Source organism: Cimex lectularius, unplaced genomic scaffold, assembly GCF_000648675.2.
Source record: "Cimex lectularius strain Harlan isolate CLEC.00 unplaced genomic scaffold, Clec_2.1 scaffold194, whole genome shotgun sequence".
Taxonomy (NCBI): Eukaryota; Metazoa; Arthropoda; class Insecta; order Hemiptera; family Cimicidae; genus Cimex; species Cimex lectularius.
The window spans coordinates 724,593-738,128 of record NW_019392734.1 but is presented as its reverse complement, the minus strand read 5'-3'; the positions used below and the strand labels follow the sequence as shown (position 1 = coordinate 738,128).

Here is a 13,536-nt window from a genome sequence, read left to right as displayed (position 1 = left end):
TGCACGGGTTTGGTCCAAAAGTAGGTGCCTATGCATGGCACAAATGAGAAGCTAGCATTTTAGACAATTGACTAAGTTTTACATAAAAGCAGAGAGTCAGTAACAGATTGAGACTCTCCAATGGCTACAGGCTGAAAAATATGCGTAAAAGACCAGAAAAAGAAGTAAAAACAGAGATGACCTCAGCTGTTTGTCAGCCCCTAAACTTTTCAACATTATTATTATTTTTGTGTGGTGTTTATTGACCGTTAGTCAATGATTATTTAGAGATCGTAAGATGCGGTCTGGTGTGACGTACGCTTTAGAAAAACATTTTCTTTATCGTGCCAACATTTCAATCTTTATTGAGATCATCTTCAGGGCTTGGGATTTATAAACACTGTTAAATTTTACAAATACATGTAGGATGTGAAAAAAAATGAATTTATACAATGCTGGAAAATTTAGATTCAATTAAAGTATTTGTACTCACTCAAAGTGTTTGTTTTCTGTGTATAATTTTTTTCACATCCTACATGTACTTGTGAAATTTATAATTGTTGTAACAATGTTTATAAATCCCAGGCCCTGAAGATGATCTCAATAAAGGTAGGTTGTCATTGCCCTTGTGGTAGATAGATTTGCCAATATTTGCAATACTAATTTTTGAGTTTGTTTTTGTTGGGATTTAATCCACCAGAAGAATGGGTGCTATTTGGGTAAACATTGCAATATAATACTCAGAAATTGAAACCAACATTTTTTTAAAAATTTGTATGATTTTCTATCTGTTGGATCAACTTTCTAAGTTCGGTATAAATAATGAAATTTGGAAATTTAAAAAGGATTATAAGTCGATAAGAAGATTTCTAAATTTTTCAAACTTACCTTAAAAAAATAGGTCTAATTGGTTTAATAACAATGGTACCATTTAGACTACCTTTCCTTCCAAAATCTCAGATAAAATGAGTTCCTTGGTTCTCAATAGCAAAACTTAAAACTTACCTAAGGATGCTTGAATGGTATGCAAATAATTTTTATGCTGTCTGTTTCATTTTGTACTTATTTATATTATTATTTTAAGTTGGAAGAGTTGATTACGTTCTTAAAAACTAAAGGAATAATATGTTAAATAACATCAAAAACAGCATAAAAGAAAACTCAATGAAAACATGCTGACAAGGCATTAAATATTGTAAATTTGCAAAGGAATTATTAAACAATAATAGCAAACATTTAAACACTTTTATGATAAATACAGTGGCAGCATGGGCTTTTTGTTATTAAGTTAATTTCAGTGTGAATATCAATTAGCAAATGCAGAAGGATAAATAATAGAGGCAAAGGCATGAACCATCAGTAATTTTATTTATTATAATACATCAATATAAATTTGCAAAAACAAATAAATAAGCTTTCCACAATACCAGATGTATCTGGTTTAAAAAAAATGTGTTTGTCGTAATCAAATACAAAAGGAATGTATTAATTTCTCTCTTTTTTTCAATTTTTTTTTCATGTTAAACTATTTAAAATTATAACATAAGTGGTGCAAGCAGAATGAATTTTGCTTATTTGTGCAAACTCACAGAATCTCAGCTCTTTCAATCAAATTTACAAAATAATTTATATTAAAAAAAAAAATGCTTTTGTCAGAAATGGAATTTTACTGAGGCATAAATGACATTTTAAAATACAAATTGTTTAGAGTACAAAACAATTTTATCATGTAAAATTACATGGTACCTATCAATTTTAAGCTGAATATCTGTCAACCAGTACAAATCAGCACCACATCAAAAACTACTATCACATTACTGCTAATGTTTATACAAAATAAGAATACTGAAATGAAAACATTAAAGTACAAGAGAAAGTAAACTTAAATTCGATTTGTTTTATTTTTTTTTTAATTCAATGCTATTTAATATTCAGAATTGCACATGAAAACTACGGATTATGTAAGAATTGTTATTATTCAAACATAATTACACTAAATATCTATCATTTTTAATTGACAAACAAACATTTTTGATACTTGATATAAATTAATATAGATTCAATATCCATTTTTTATTATTTGAACATTCATCACTTCTCCATATTTAATAAGGAAGTGAGTTTATCCAACCAGATCATTCAATTTGGGGCTCTTATTTCTACTGATACAGTCTAACATATCAGAAGAAAAGTGCCATCACCCCAACAAAAAATAAAAAACAATTAAACAATAAAGAGAATAAGTTTTAATTAATACTTTTTTGAATTAAATAATAATAAAATTTTATATGTTATCGCTTTTTTTTTAGTCTTTTCAATTATTTAATATATAACGTTAGTTTTATTTCTGCTTAATGTTTTCTTTTTTTTTTGGTAATTCAATAAAGCCTCAAAAGGAGCAACAAACACCTAAAAACTAGTGGTTAAAACATATATTTACTTTAGTAAGAAGTAATAATTTTGGAATAATATTTTTTCAAGATTTTCAATCAACCATGGAGGAGCGAAATTTTTGTTCATTATTTTTAAAATTGTTATTTCACTACCTCCTAGCTATAGACTGTTTTGTTCTGTACTGCCATAATTTTGTTGTATTTGTTACAACGAAATTTTCTGTTTTTTTTTTGTTTTTTTTTCACTCTCTCTTGCTCTCCGATGAATAGGATGGATTGGAATATGATGAGGTTAGTGTAAACAAATTATTTTGCAGTTAAGCTGTAAAAAGCATAGTGAAGTGTACATAGATTAGGGCTACATCTATTTTAAAGTGCTACATTGATGAATGGTTGTAGCGAGTATGAAGTTGCTCTGGTTTGGCTGATGATAACGTTGTTGAAAATGAGGTGTTAGTTTCGTACATCCTACGAAAATCGAAACAAAAACAAAAATCACTTTCCCATTTCAAAAAAAAAAATTGATCAATCAATACAAAACAAATAACCTATAATTATCAATTTTGCCATTATACTTTAACGCAATAGGTGCAAAATGTGTTGGAATGATGTTGGAACATAAAACATTTTTTAACATTTTTTTTTTTTTTTATTGACAACTGCACACACCAATTTGAAACATGCCTAATTTTAAACCAAGCATAAATTAGTAGTAGTCCACTGATAAAATATTTTACAAATCTAGTTGGTTTCAAATTTCTTTGGTCCTTGGCAATTTTGGGACTGAATCGGCCTTCAAAGAAATTTGAAACCATTTATTAAAAACTTATGTCAATTTGCAGACATCTTTAAGATAGTTTCACCCTGATAATGCCCTTGAAATAGGTCGAAAGCTTGGCAGATAATTGATTTTGTTATTTCACCAGGCCAGACCGAGATTCAGATTACTCGTGAATATAAAAAGTGTTTTAAGCATCTAACACTTAAAAAGGAATTTAGTTTTACATCAGTAAATTTACATTAACCCAAAAACAAAAGACTAATTTGGTTTTTAACTTCCCTTTAAAAATAATAATAAATAAACTTGTAGAAATGTGTAGAGATTAGTGACCGTTAATCTATAGTTATTCAGATATCGTGAGATGCGGTCGGGAGTGATGTAGGTTTCAGAAAAACATTTTCTTTATCGTGCCAACGTTTCGATCTTTTATTGAGATCGAAACGTTGGCACGATAAAGAAAATGTTTTTCTGAAACCTACATCACTCCCGACCGCATCTCACGATATCTGAATAACAATAAACTTGTAGTTGTTTCCAATCACTTTTGTCTACCTACTGTTTTTTTTTCTCATCAGCATCAGTAGAGGATTTCAAATATGGGTTCAAAACAAAAAATAGCTTACAATTAATTAAGGTTTTTAGACGAGATAAAAAAGTCAATGGCACGAGCGGGATTCGAACCCACGATCTTCGGCTAGATACGTCGCTGCTCTAACCACTTGAGCTATCGTGTTTTGAATTTTCTCTCCTTTTTGCCATTTTTCAATTGCCATTTTGCCGATTACACATTTGAAAAATGGCAAAAAGGATGGAAAATTCAAAAGGTGCCGTTGAGATGGGAAGTTAATGTCCGAGCGGATCAAGGTCACGATAGCTCAAGTGGTAGAGCAGCGGCGTATCTAGCCGAAGATCATGGGTTCGAATCCCGCTCGTGCCATTGACTTTTTTATCTAAACTAAAAACCTTAATTAATTGTAATATATTAATTGGTCAAGCAGACTACGAATTGGTGAACAAAAAATAGCATAGGTAGCAAGATTAAAATGATAGGAAATGGCCAAATTACAGGTTCATCACCCCATAGATCTCAAGAGGAAATCGCAAATGATTCTGCGGTTGCAGTGAAAAGTGGGTTAAGTAAAAAATCATAACTTCATGAAATTGTGTTTAAAGGTTTAAATTTTTGTCTGAAATCAAGAGACAGATAAAATCTCATCACTAGCTTGTTGAAGTGGTTTTGTAAATTTTCCATATACTCAACTCAATTTAAACTGCTTTTCCCCTTCAAACCATTGAATTAATTTGTCATTCCATTTTTTAACAGCCTGAAATTACCTCATTTCTAAAGTAATTTTAATAAAGAATGCACAAAATCCCTGATTATCAGGGAGTAAAAAAATTATTGTAAGGTCGCTAGTTTATTTTGGAAAGTATTAAAGTTTAACTTTTTGGTTTGCAGCAGTTAACAAAAATCCACTAGCCGTTCCCTTTATCGAGTAATGTATATATTCATTATTGATTTGATCGATAAAACGAACAGCTAGTATTTATCGTTGAAATACTAAATTCTTTTGTTGGACGTACAAATGGTCTTTTAAGTTCAAGCAATTTTAAAATGACACTATATGAAATATCTTAATACCAGAGTGGTGTTATTATCAAAGGTGCGGAGTGAATACGCTAAAATCTTATTTCAAAAGTAACAGATGTGAAATTGGTGTAAATTAAATTTTTTTGAAGAATATGATATGAAATTGTTGTCGTAGGGACAACGTTGATAAATTGGAATCCAATAACAATGAAATATTGCTATACGTAAACAAAAACAAAAAAAGGTTTACAATTTACCTAGAGCAGTGGGATCCCACTTTTTGGGCGATTTGTTGTTCGCGATTCTTGCTGAAACAGATAATCCAGATAAAAATTAATACCCAGGATGCATACCAATTTTTTTTTCCATTTGTTGTGTAACAGAATTTCAGTGAAAATGTTCAGATCAATCCTTACCTGGTGCTTCAGGAAATAAATTAACAATTGCATTTTTTTTTCAAATCAAGTCAAGTTTAAGTCAAGGGAAAAGTTTGGGGACTGCATCCACCGCGAAGCTGTTTCACAAACACTGTCACCAATTAGGTCAAGAATGTTTAGACCACCAACATACCAACCACCAAAAATTGTTACAAGTTAAACCACATACCACCACCAAGTATCAAGATAATTTCATATCGTTAATTATCAATTTGTGAAAGCACGTGAGAACAGATTGTCTCGGAGTCGTCTTACGGATTTGAAGGTTTCACATTGGTGTGTGCTGCTCCCAAACTTTTCAAAACCAGCAACTTTTTTTAAGGCAAGAATCGTATTAACTAATATTGAAAAAAATTTACGCTGTAATAAAAACCTGGTTTATTTTGTAATAACTGTTTAGTCTTGTGATATATACATTTGTGCTGGTCCGTTAACCATTGGTGAATCATGTAAATGGCCATTGGACAACAGATTGTTTGAAAGAAAAAAAAAAAAAACACATAGATAATCATGAGACTTCCTCCTTTGTAGAGATGAACCTTTAATTTGGTCCTTACCGATCAGCTTGGTCTGCCTACCCTCGCTGCCTGTCAGTGAACAAACCAGCAACATCAGCCAAACCAGAATGATTGGTAAGGACCAAAATTATTTAAATAAGTCACATCGTTACTAATGTAATCCTGGTCTTTGTGCCAAGAAAGAACAAGATTTTAATTTATTTTATACCAGTATCGATATGACAGGCTAACAAGAACATGAATCACAAGGATGGAAATGAATGAATATCTGAAGCTGAAGCTAGCCAGCGTAATTAAACAGCTCGTAAATAAAAAATACGCATGAAATAGTGACAAAAATAATTGTATTTGCACAATTTATGTCACAAGTATGCATCATAGAGAAAGCAATTTGGAAACTGCTAGTTATACTTTAGTGATTATTTATACTAAATCTTCTTGGTAGTTTGATTAGCCCAAGCTTCATTTTCTTACATTGAAACAAAATTTCTTAGCTCAAAAATATATTCCAATGTGTTTCTGAAGAAAAAGGTGAGAATGGGGTATCAAACTGCTGAGAAGAATCGATCACATACATAAACAATGGAATAAACCGAGGCATGAGAATTTTTATTAAATGACGAAAACTGTATGAGAAAGAAATGTAATTAAGGCAGTGTGAGAAATTGACCAATGCAAAGACAACTCGGTAACACATTTACTTCAATAAATACTTCATATTGTCATGACATTATTAAACGCTCATCCAGGAATGAACAGGCATTTAGAACCTGATGCTAGCGCAAGCTATTCCCATAAAATAAAATCCATGCTTTATTACCAATTTTTTTTTCTTCATTGAAGGGTTGTCATTATTGAACTAGTACGACTCAAAGCATTTCTCTTGTTTTTTATACGTATTGTAAGCCGGTCCCTGTCTTAGTGATAAGTTTAAATTGTTAAAATAAGAACAAAATAGGGTAAACGATGAAAAGGGACAAAGGTTGTACTCTGAAGGGGCGACCACCCAGACGGGAACGACGTGATCATCTGGCAAATGTAGCTTGGAAATGGTTACCCAGGTAGACAGGTAAGAACTTCGAAGTGTGGGGAAGACCCAGGCTGGACCCAAGTTTTGTTTCCCACGAACCTGGAGAACATAAAATAGCAATAGCGACAGACCACCGTCTTTGCCGTCCCACCCGCGGCGTGAGAACACCCCCGACTTTTGAGTTTCCTTTCCACCCCTACTCCGGGAGAGACCCGGTATAAAAGGGATGACTGGAAAATAAAAAGTCAGTCAAGATACAAGACTCACCCCAGGAAGTCAAAATCCGAGTCTCACCCCAGGCAGTCAAGCCCAAGGACCGGGAGAGAAGCAGCCACTCTCCGTCTGGGATTCAACAAGAGGACTCAGCCAGCCAGAGCCAGCGAGGATCAGCCGTTGCGACCAATCGAGCCAAGTCAGAGTTCGAGAGAAGAGATGCTGTGGACACTGATCATGGCGAGCATCGTTTGGGGTAAGTCTCTTTGTTGATAGACTCATCCCAGGTTTAGAGTTGTGGCTGACTTGTAGATTAATTCAGTTTCTGTGGTTTGCGTACCGTTAAGAGAAGGAATTGTGTATAATAAAAGTTACTGAATATGCTCTCTGGTTTATTGAATTCTAGAACCCTACCTTCCCTTACACAAAAATAAGTAGCGACGCGCTTACGCCGACTAATCTCTTGTCGCTTAGAGAAAAGCAAGCAAATATCGAGAGAAAATTCGGCCGCCACGCCGTCGTCCGCTTACAGTATCAAGAACAGGATCGATGGGTGGTACTTATAGAAGGGGGATCAGTCATGAAAAGTTGATACATTCTTGGCCATAGATTGCATGTGTCCAGTATGAAGAGAAAAGCAGTTTATGTGTCCCAGTTAATGTATGGTGAAATTACTTGGCTCTATACATAGAGTAGACTGACCTGATATGGAAATTGTGCTTTAGCAACGGATTATTTGGGCCTCTGTGTTAGAACAATCGATAGATAGTTTTGTGTTCCTTTTTGTGTATATTGAGATTGAATGTATTTATTAGCGGGAATGTGTAGTGTGATATTGAGAATATTGATCTGTGTAAGTTTCCAGCAAGTAGGGAAAGCTCAAAGTGTCCCACTTAATGGATAGGTTATATTACTTGACTCTATATACAGAGCTAGTAATCATAAATGATGGGGTGAGTGTGGAGTTCAATCCTTTTCAAAAAAGATGGCTCCTACTCACATTAAGTTGTTTCGCAACAATCCGGATTTCGAGCCCTTTAGCTCATCGTCAGGTTGAAGGGTTTCCACAAACACGTCTCTCGACATGAATTGCAGAAGTGAACCCGCTGATACCCCCGCCAATGCGAAACGGAAACGCTATGTAGACGATATTCTATGCATTTGGACAGAAATAGAGGTTCTCGAAGAATTCCTCCAACTAATTAATTCTCTACACCGTAATATAAATTTTACATTGGAAATTAACAAAGATGCTTGTTTGAACTTTTTAGACCTAAAATTGTCCATAATAAACAACCTAATAGAAATAGATGTATATAGAAAACCCACAACTACAGACACTATGATTCCAGTGGATTCTTCCCACCCATGGTCCCAAAAGGCTGCAGGTTTCATTTGGCTCATAGAATGTATGTTAAAACTTCCATTAACTCCTGCTAACTATAAAAAAGAATTAAAACCACAGCAAAATACAATGGGTATCTAGAAATATTTATTAATAGGTTACTAGTTAAAAGAATAAAAAAATTAACTTTAAAAGAACCAACAATAGGACTCAGCCACCCCACCATAAATGAGTCATTGGGTTTCCGTTGTTTGCCATACATTGGTGAATTATCGGAAAAAGTTGGTATAATTTTTGAACAGGAAGATTTTAGAATAGCTTTTAGAAGTACGGGTTCACTTAAAAACATCCTCTCAAAACCTAAAGACAAAGTAGACAACAAAAAGTGGGGTTTACCAACTCAATTGTAATGACTGTAATATTAAATATTGAGGTCAAAGCGGTAGGGAAAAACGAGAGTAAAAGAACATTTGCCTAAAACGAACAAATTTTCGGAATTCAAGGATCATCTAAAAGAAACAAAACATAAGTTCAATTCAAATCTAAATACAAGAGTGCTACATAGTTTCAACAAAGGGAGAGAATTAGATTGGTTTGAGAAATTTGAAATTAAAAAATGTAAAATTGAACATGGTGATAAATGCATTAATAATATAACAGATTTTGATCTACCTCCCATTTTAAATATGTACATAAATAATATTAAACGTCGAAATAATTAAAGTAATTATTCTAATTATTATTATGTTTTATAATAATTTAATAATATTAAGATATTATTCTAATTATTTCATTTTTTATTTTTATTTATTTATTTTTATTTTTTATCTTTAATCACTAATTTACAATTAATTTCTTACAGTATTTACTATTACAATTGTTATTTGTGTTATAATTCCCGCTTTTCGTACGTTTAAATTGAGCGCCATTAAAAACTCAGCTCCTCATTGGAACGTCACGTTGGCGGGGGTATCAGTGGGTTCACTTCTGCAATTCATGTCGAGAGACGTGATTGTGGAAACCCTTCAACCTGACGAGGTAAAGGGCTCGAAATCCGGATTGTTGCGAAACAACTTAATGTGAGTAGGAACCATCTTTTTTAAAAAAGAGCTAGTAGATTATCACCTGATATGAAAAATCCAAAAGGGCGTATTTGGATCTATATGTTAGAATAGTCAATAGATATCTAGTTTTGTGCTGGTTTTAGTGTATATTGAGTGAATGTATTTATTAGCGAGAATGTGTAGTGTGACAGGACCGATGATGGAATATTGAACATGTGAAAATGTCCTGCGTGTAGAGAAAGGTTGCTTGATGTATCTCACTTAATTGAAGGGCTTAATTTCTAAGCTTCACATCCGAATTGTTCTTGAGCACGAAAAGAAGTATTTTAGTCCATTATAACAATTCTGGAAGTTCTTTTATTGCATATAGTACTTGACAGATATCTTGTTTTGTGTATATTGAAAAAGAATGTATTTATTAGCGTGAATGTGTAGAGGACTGATGGAATATTTTGTACAGTACACCACCACCCTACTTGACTGAATGTGTAAATAGGAAAGAATGTATTTAGGAATGAATGAAAGGGTTTAGATTTTAAAATGCTTTGGTGACTGAAATGGAGTAGTGACAGCCCCTGGAGCTTTAAGTGGCCCATAGATGGTCAATATAATTGTACAATATAGATTGCACAATAATTTGACGGTTGCCCCTTAACGTTCAATAATATTGTACAAAATTTTTTTTGTGCAATGAACTTGAATAGTTTGAAGACGATGTTGAAGTTTGTGCAATATTTTGTGCACTTGTTGATACATCACAAACTGATTGATATTGCGCAATAATGCCAACAGGCGGTGCAATATTTTCAGGTTGTACAATATATTTTCAATTTTTTGTCAATCATGCAATGTATTGCACGAACTTTCAATATTGTCCACACACGATCAATTAAATTGCACGACCCAAAATATTGTGCAATAATATTGATTGTCTATGGCCCGCTTAAAGCTGAGGTCTGCCCTGAACTGCCCAAACCCGAGGTGAACCTCACGGCCTCCATAAAATTTGTATACTTCACAAAGCTACCAAAAGTTGTAAGTTCGATTCAATGCACAAGTGCATGTATGTATTTACAAGACCTCTATAATCAATCTCCAACTAGTTGCTGAAGAGGAAGCCGGCCAGTTTTGAATGCTTCAACAAGATTAAATGTTTTAGGTCGTACTAGCTCAATAAATACAATCCTACCATGGAGTAAATAAATCTCTAAAGTCAGAAAATTATTTACACTGTGCTTTCATAGCCAATATTTTAGCGATAAGATACGTCGATGTTTTGGAGGTTTAAGTTAATAAACGCATAAATAAACAAGAAAATTCATAGGTCAATATCACAATACAAGTATAAATCTTTGTATATTAATTTAACATTTCTATAGGCATAAAGCTAACTTTTTTTTCTTTTTTTTTTAGAAAAATATAGCTAATCAAGAAAGGTTATTTTAAACCGCAGTGTAATTAATATATTCAATCTATTTGGTCTCAACACTGCTAACACAGCATATTGAAATTTACAATGAACAAAGTAAAAAGAAATTAAAATGAAATATCAAGACAATAAAGCAAAATTTGTAATCATTTCAAGAAAAAACAAAAAACAAAGCACTTTCTAGACTGAATAAAAAAATAATACAATCCATCACTAACGGAGCACTATATGTACGTACATTAACAATTGTTATGTACAGAGAACAGAGGCAGGATCAGCAGCATACTATAAAGAAGTGTTAGTTTAACAAGTGCATCGGTCATGCAGAACATATAAAGAATAAAGAAAAATGGGATGGCATGCAATAACGATCGGTTGAATATGTAACAAATAAAGAAAAAAAAATTAATCCTTACAATCACAGTCTCACTTTATTTCGATTTAGTCATATTTTAAATTAATCTTTATAATGTTACAAAATAAAATAACAACTTTTTTGTCAACTAAAATAATAATCCTTTTAGAAATACAATAAAATTGATATAAGCCTTTAACAACAATACAAATATAAATGTACTGGTAATGCCTGGCTTTATTGTATTAATTTTTTAACAAAAAAAAAAAAAAATCAGCAACAAATGCTGCAATTATACAATATTCAAAAGTACAATTTTTTTAAATATTTGTTCTTTAAAAAAAAAAAGTGTAAATGCCAAGCAGATTTTAATCTATTTATTTAAAAAAACAACATAATATAAAAAAAAGCAAAGAGGGAGAAACAAATACAGAGGATAACAAGAAAATAATCTGTGCATGTGCAAACTTAAAATAAAATTTGTGCAATCGGACTATAGGAAAAGAGGTGCAGCAAAGTTATTTGTAGCGCCCATAACCTTTAATTATAGCTTAAGTTTTATAAAATGAATATAAGTCAAATATATAAGATAATAAAAGGGGAGGGGGCAAAAATAAAAGCTCTTATATGAAAACATTGGCCTAGATAAATATGGTAACAAAAAGGGAATGTTAAGAAACCCCATTGTCAAACTGTATCACTCACAACAAAATCACAATGTTTATTTACACTGAAAATAAAACGAAACACAATTAGACAATAAATTATTGATTTGTAGACATAAACAAAACTCTTAACATTATAGAAAGTTTTAATTTACTTTACTTTCAATAAATAATACTTAATATTATTTTGAAGAAATAAATTATAAGATATATGATAAAATATTAAACGTAAATGTTAAATTTAAAAAAATTGAAATCAGAATCTATTAACATAATTATCATTGTGAGTTGATAACCATTTAACTTTTGGGATTTCTAAAAAATTTAAAAAAAAAAGACAGTCATATCCCATTTTATCAATCAGTCGTAAATATTTATCAGACTACGGAAGCATATTTAGATTGAGGAACATTTTTTTTTTTTTTTAATTAGACCTGCATTAAACAGGGCGGATAATTAATAACACTTACTTTGTTTCCCTTTAGGAACATTGATTATTTAACACCATACTAAGAAATAACTGCAAATTATTATATATCTAAACAAATTAAAATTACTTTTTGATTAATTTGCACAAATTAGTTCTTCTGTACAGATAGTATTTTCGTTCAACTTTAATATTTTATTAAAACTATCTTAAAAAATAAAACTTTTTTATAAATTAACAACAAACAGTGAGCAGTTTATTTTTTTTTTGTATTTTTTTAAATTTATAATTATCGCATGTAGTAGTAAAAAGGGTTTAAAGGTTTAAAAGTTATTGTTTGATTCCAAATACGCTGTAAATTTTAGTTCTGATTCCACCTTGTTTTGTGTCCAGGTTACCGGATGGTGTTCTCTGTACATAACTTAGTGCTGCACTCTGCGACAAATACGACAAATTTCTCAATAACCTAATTACTTTATTATAAATTCTACTAGGAAAGGAACAAACACGAACACAACTTACCTTTAAAACTAAAACAATATTAAATTATATAAAGCATAACTGTTTTATTGTCTATTAAAAAATGCATGCACTAAAAAGTTGGGAAAAAAATAGATAAAATATGATTTAGCTTTTATTTAATGTTTATTTTCTCTCGCTGTGTAATGGTATTATGCTTTATAAATTAATACCTCCAATTTATTGATTTTAGATTTGTATCGAGAAAACCAAATTTTATTATCTTAATGAAAGCCAGTAATTGTTTGAAGGACAGAATAAAATAAAAATAGATAAATGATATATTAACATGCGCATGCACTTGAATATTATTAAATTAAATTTTTTGCATAAACTTATCAATTTAAAATGGCAACTATTTGCCTTCGATGGTCTATGAACGACACACAAATCACACACCCAATTAAATTTTTAGCTAGTAAAATTCATGAAGTTTTAAACTTACAATTAATTAAGGTTTTTAGTTGAGATAAAAAAGTCAATGGCACGAGCAGGATTCGAACCCACGATCTTCGGCTTGATAAGCCGTTGCTCTACCACTTGAGCTATCGTGACCTTGATCCACTCAGACACGAATTTCCCATCTCAACCCCACCTTTTGAATTTTCCCTCCTTTTTGCCATTTTTCAAATGTCATGTAATCAGATTGGATTCTCGGCGACAAATGAAATGGCCATGGAGAGCTTTAGTGAAGTATACTTCATTTAAACTTATTAAATTCACTAGTTTCGTGGTCCGCTTCACCAATTAATATCTTACAATTAATTAAGGTTTTTAGTTGAGATAAAAA

The 13,536-nt window shown here is 31.7% G+C and overlaps 1 protein-coding gene across 9 annotated transcripts in view; it reads right to left on the bottom strand.

Moving 5' to 3' along the window:
• Window positions 1–2,516: 2,516 nt before the first annotated feature.
• The window catches only part of LOC106661076 (kinesin light chain), a 166,402-nt gene continuing 155,382 nt past the window's right edge, over window positions 2,517–13,536 (bottom strand). For 5 of the 9 annotated variants that reach the window (XM_014384216.2, XM_014384215.2, XM_014384217.2 and 2 more), the window contains one exon: window positions 12,452–12,662. In XM_014384216.2, coding sequence (XP_014239702.1) covers window positions 12,558–12,662 — 105 coding nt within the window. In that variant the 3' untranslated portion in view covers window positions 12,452–12,557. Of the gene's footprint in view, window positions 2,841–5,001; window positions 5,053–12,451; window positions 12,663–13,536 lie in introns of those variants that run through there. The other 4 variants (XM_014384213.2, XM_024226939.1, XM_014384214.2 and 1 more) reach the window with 3 other exon arrangements.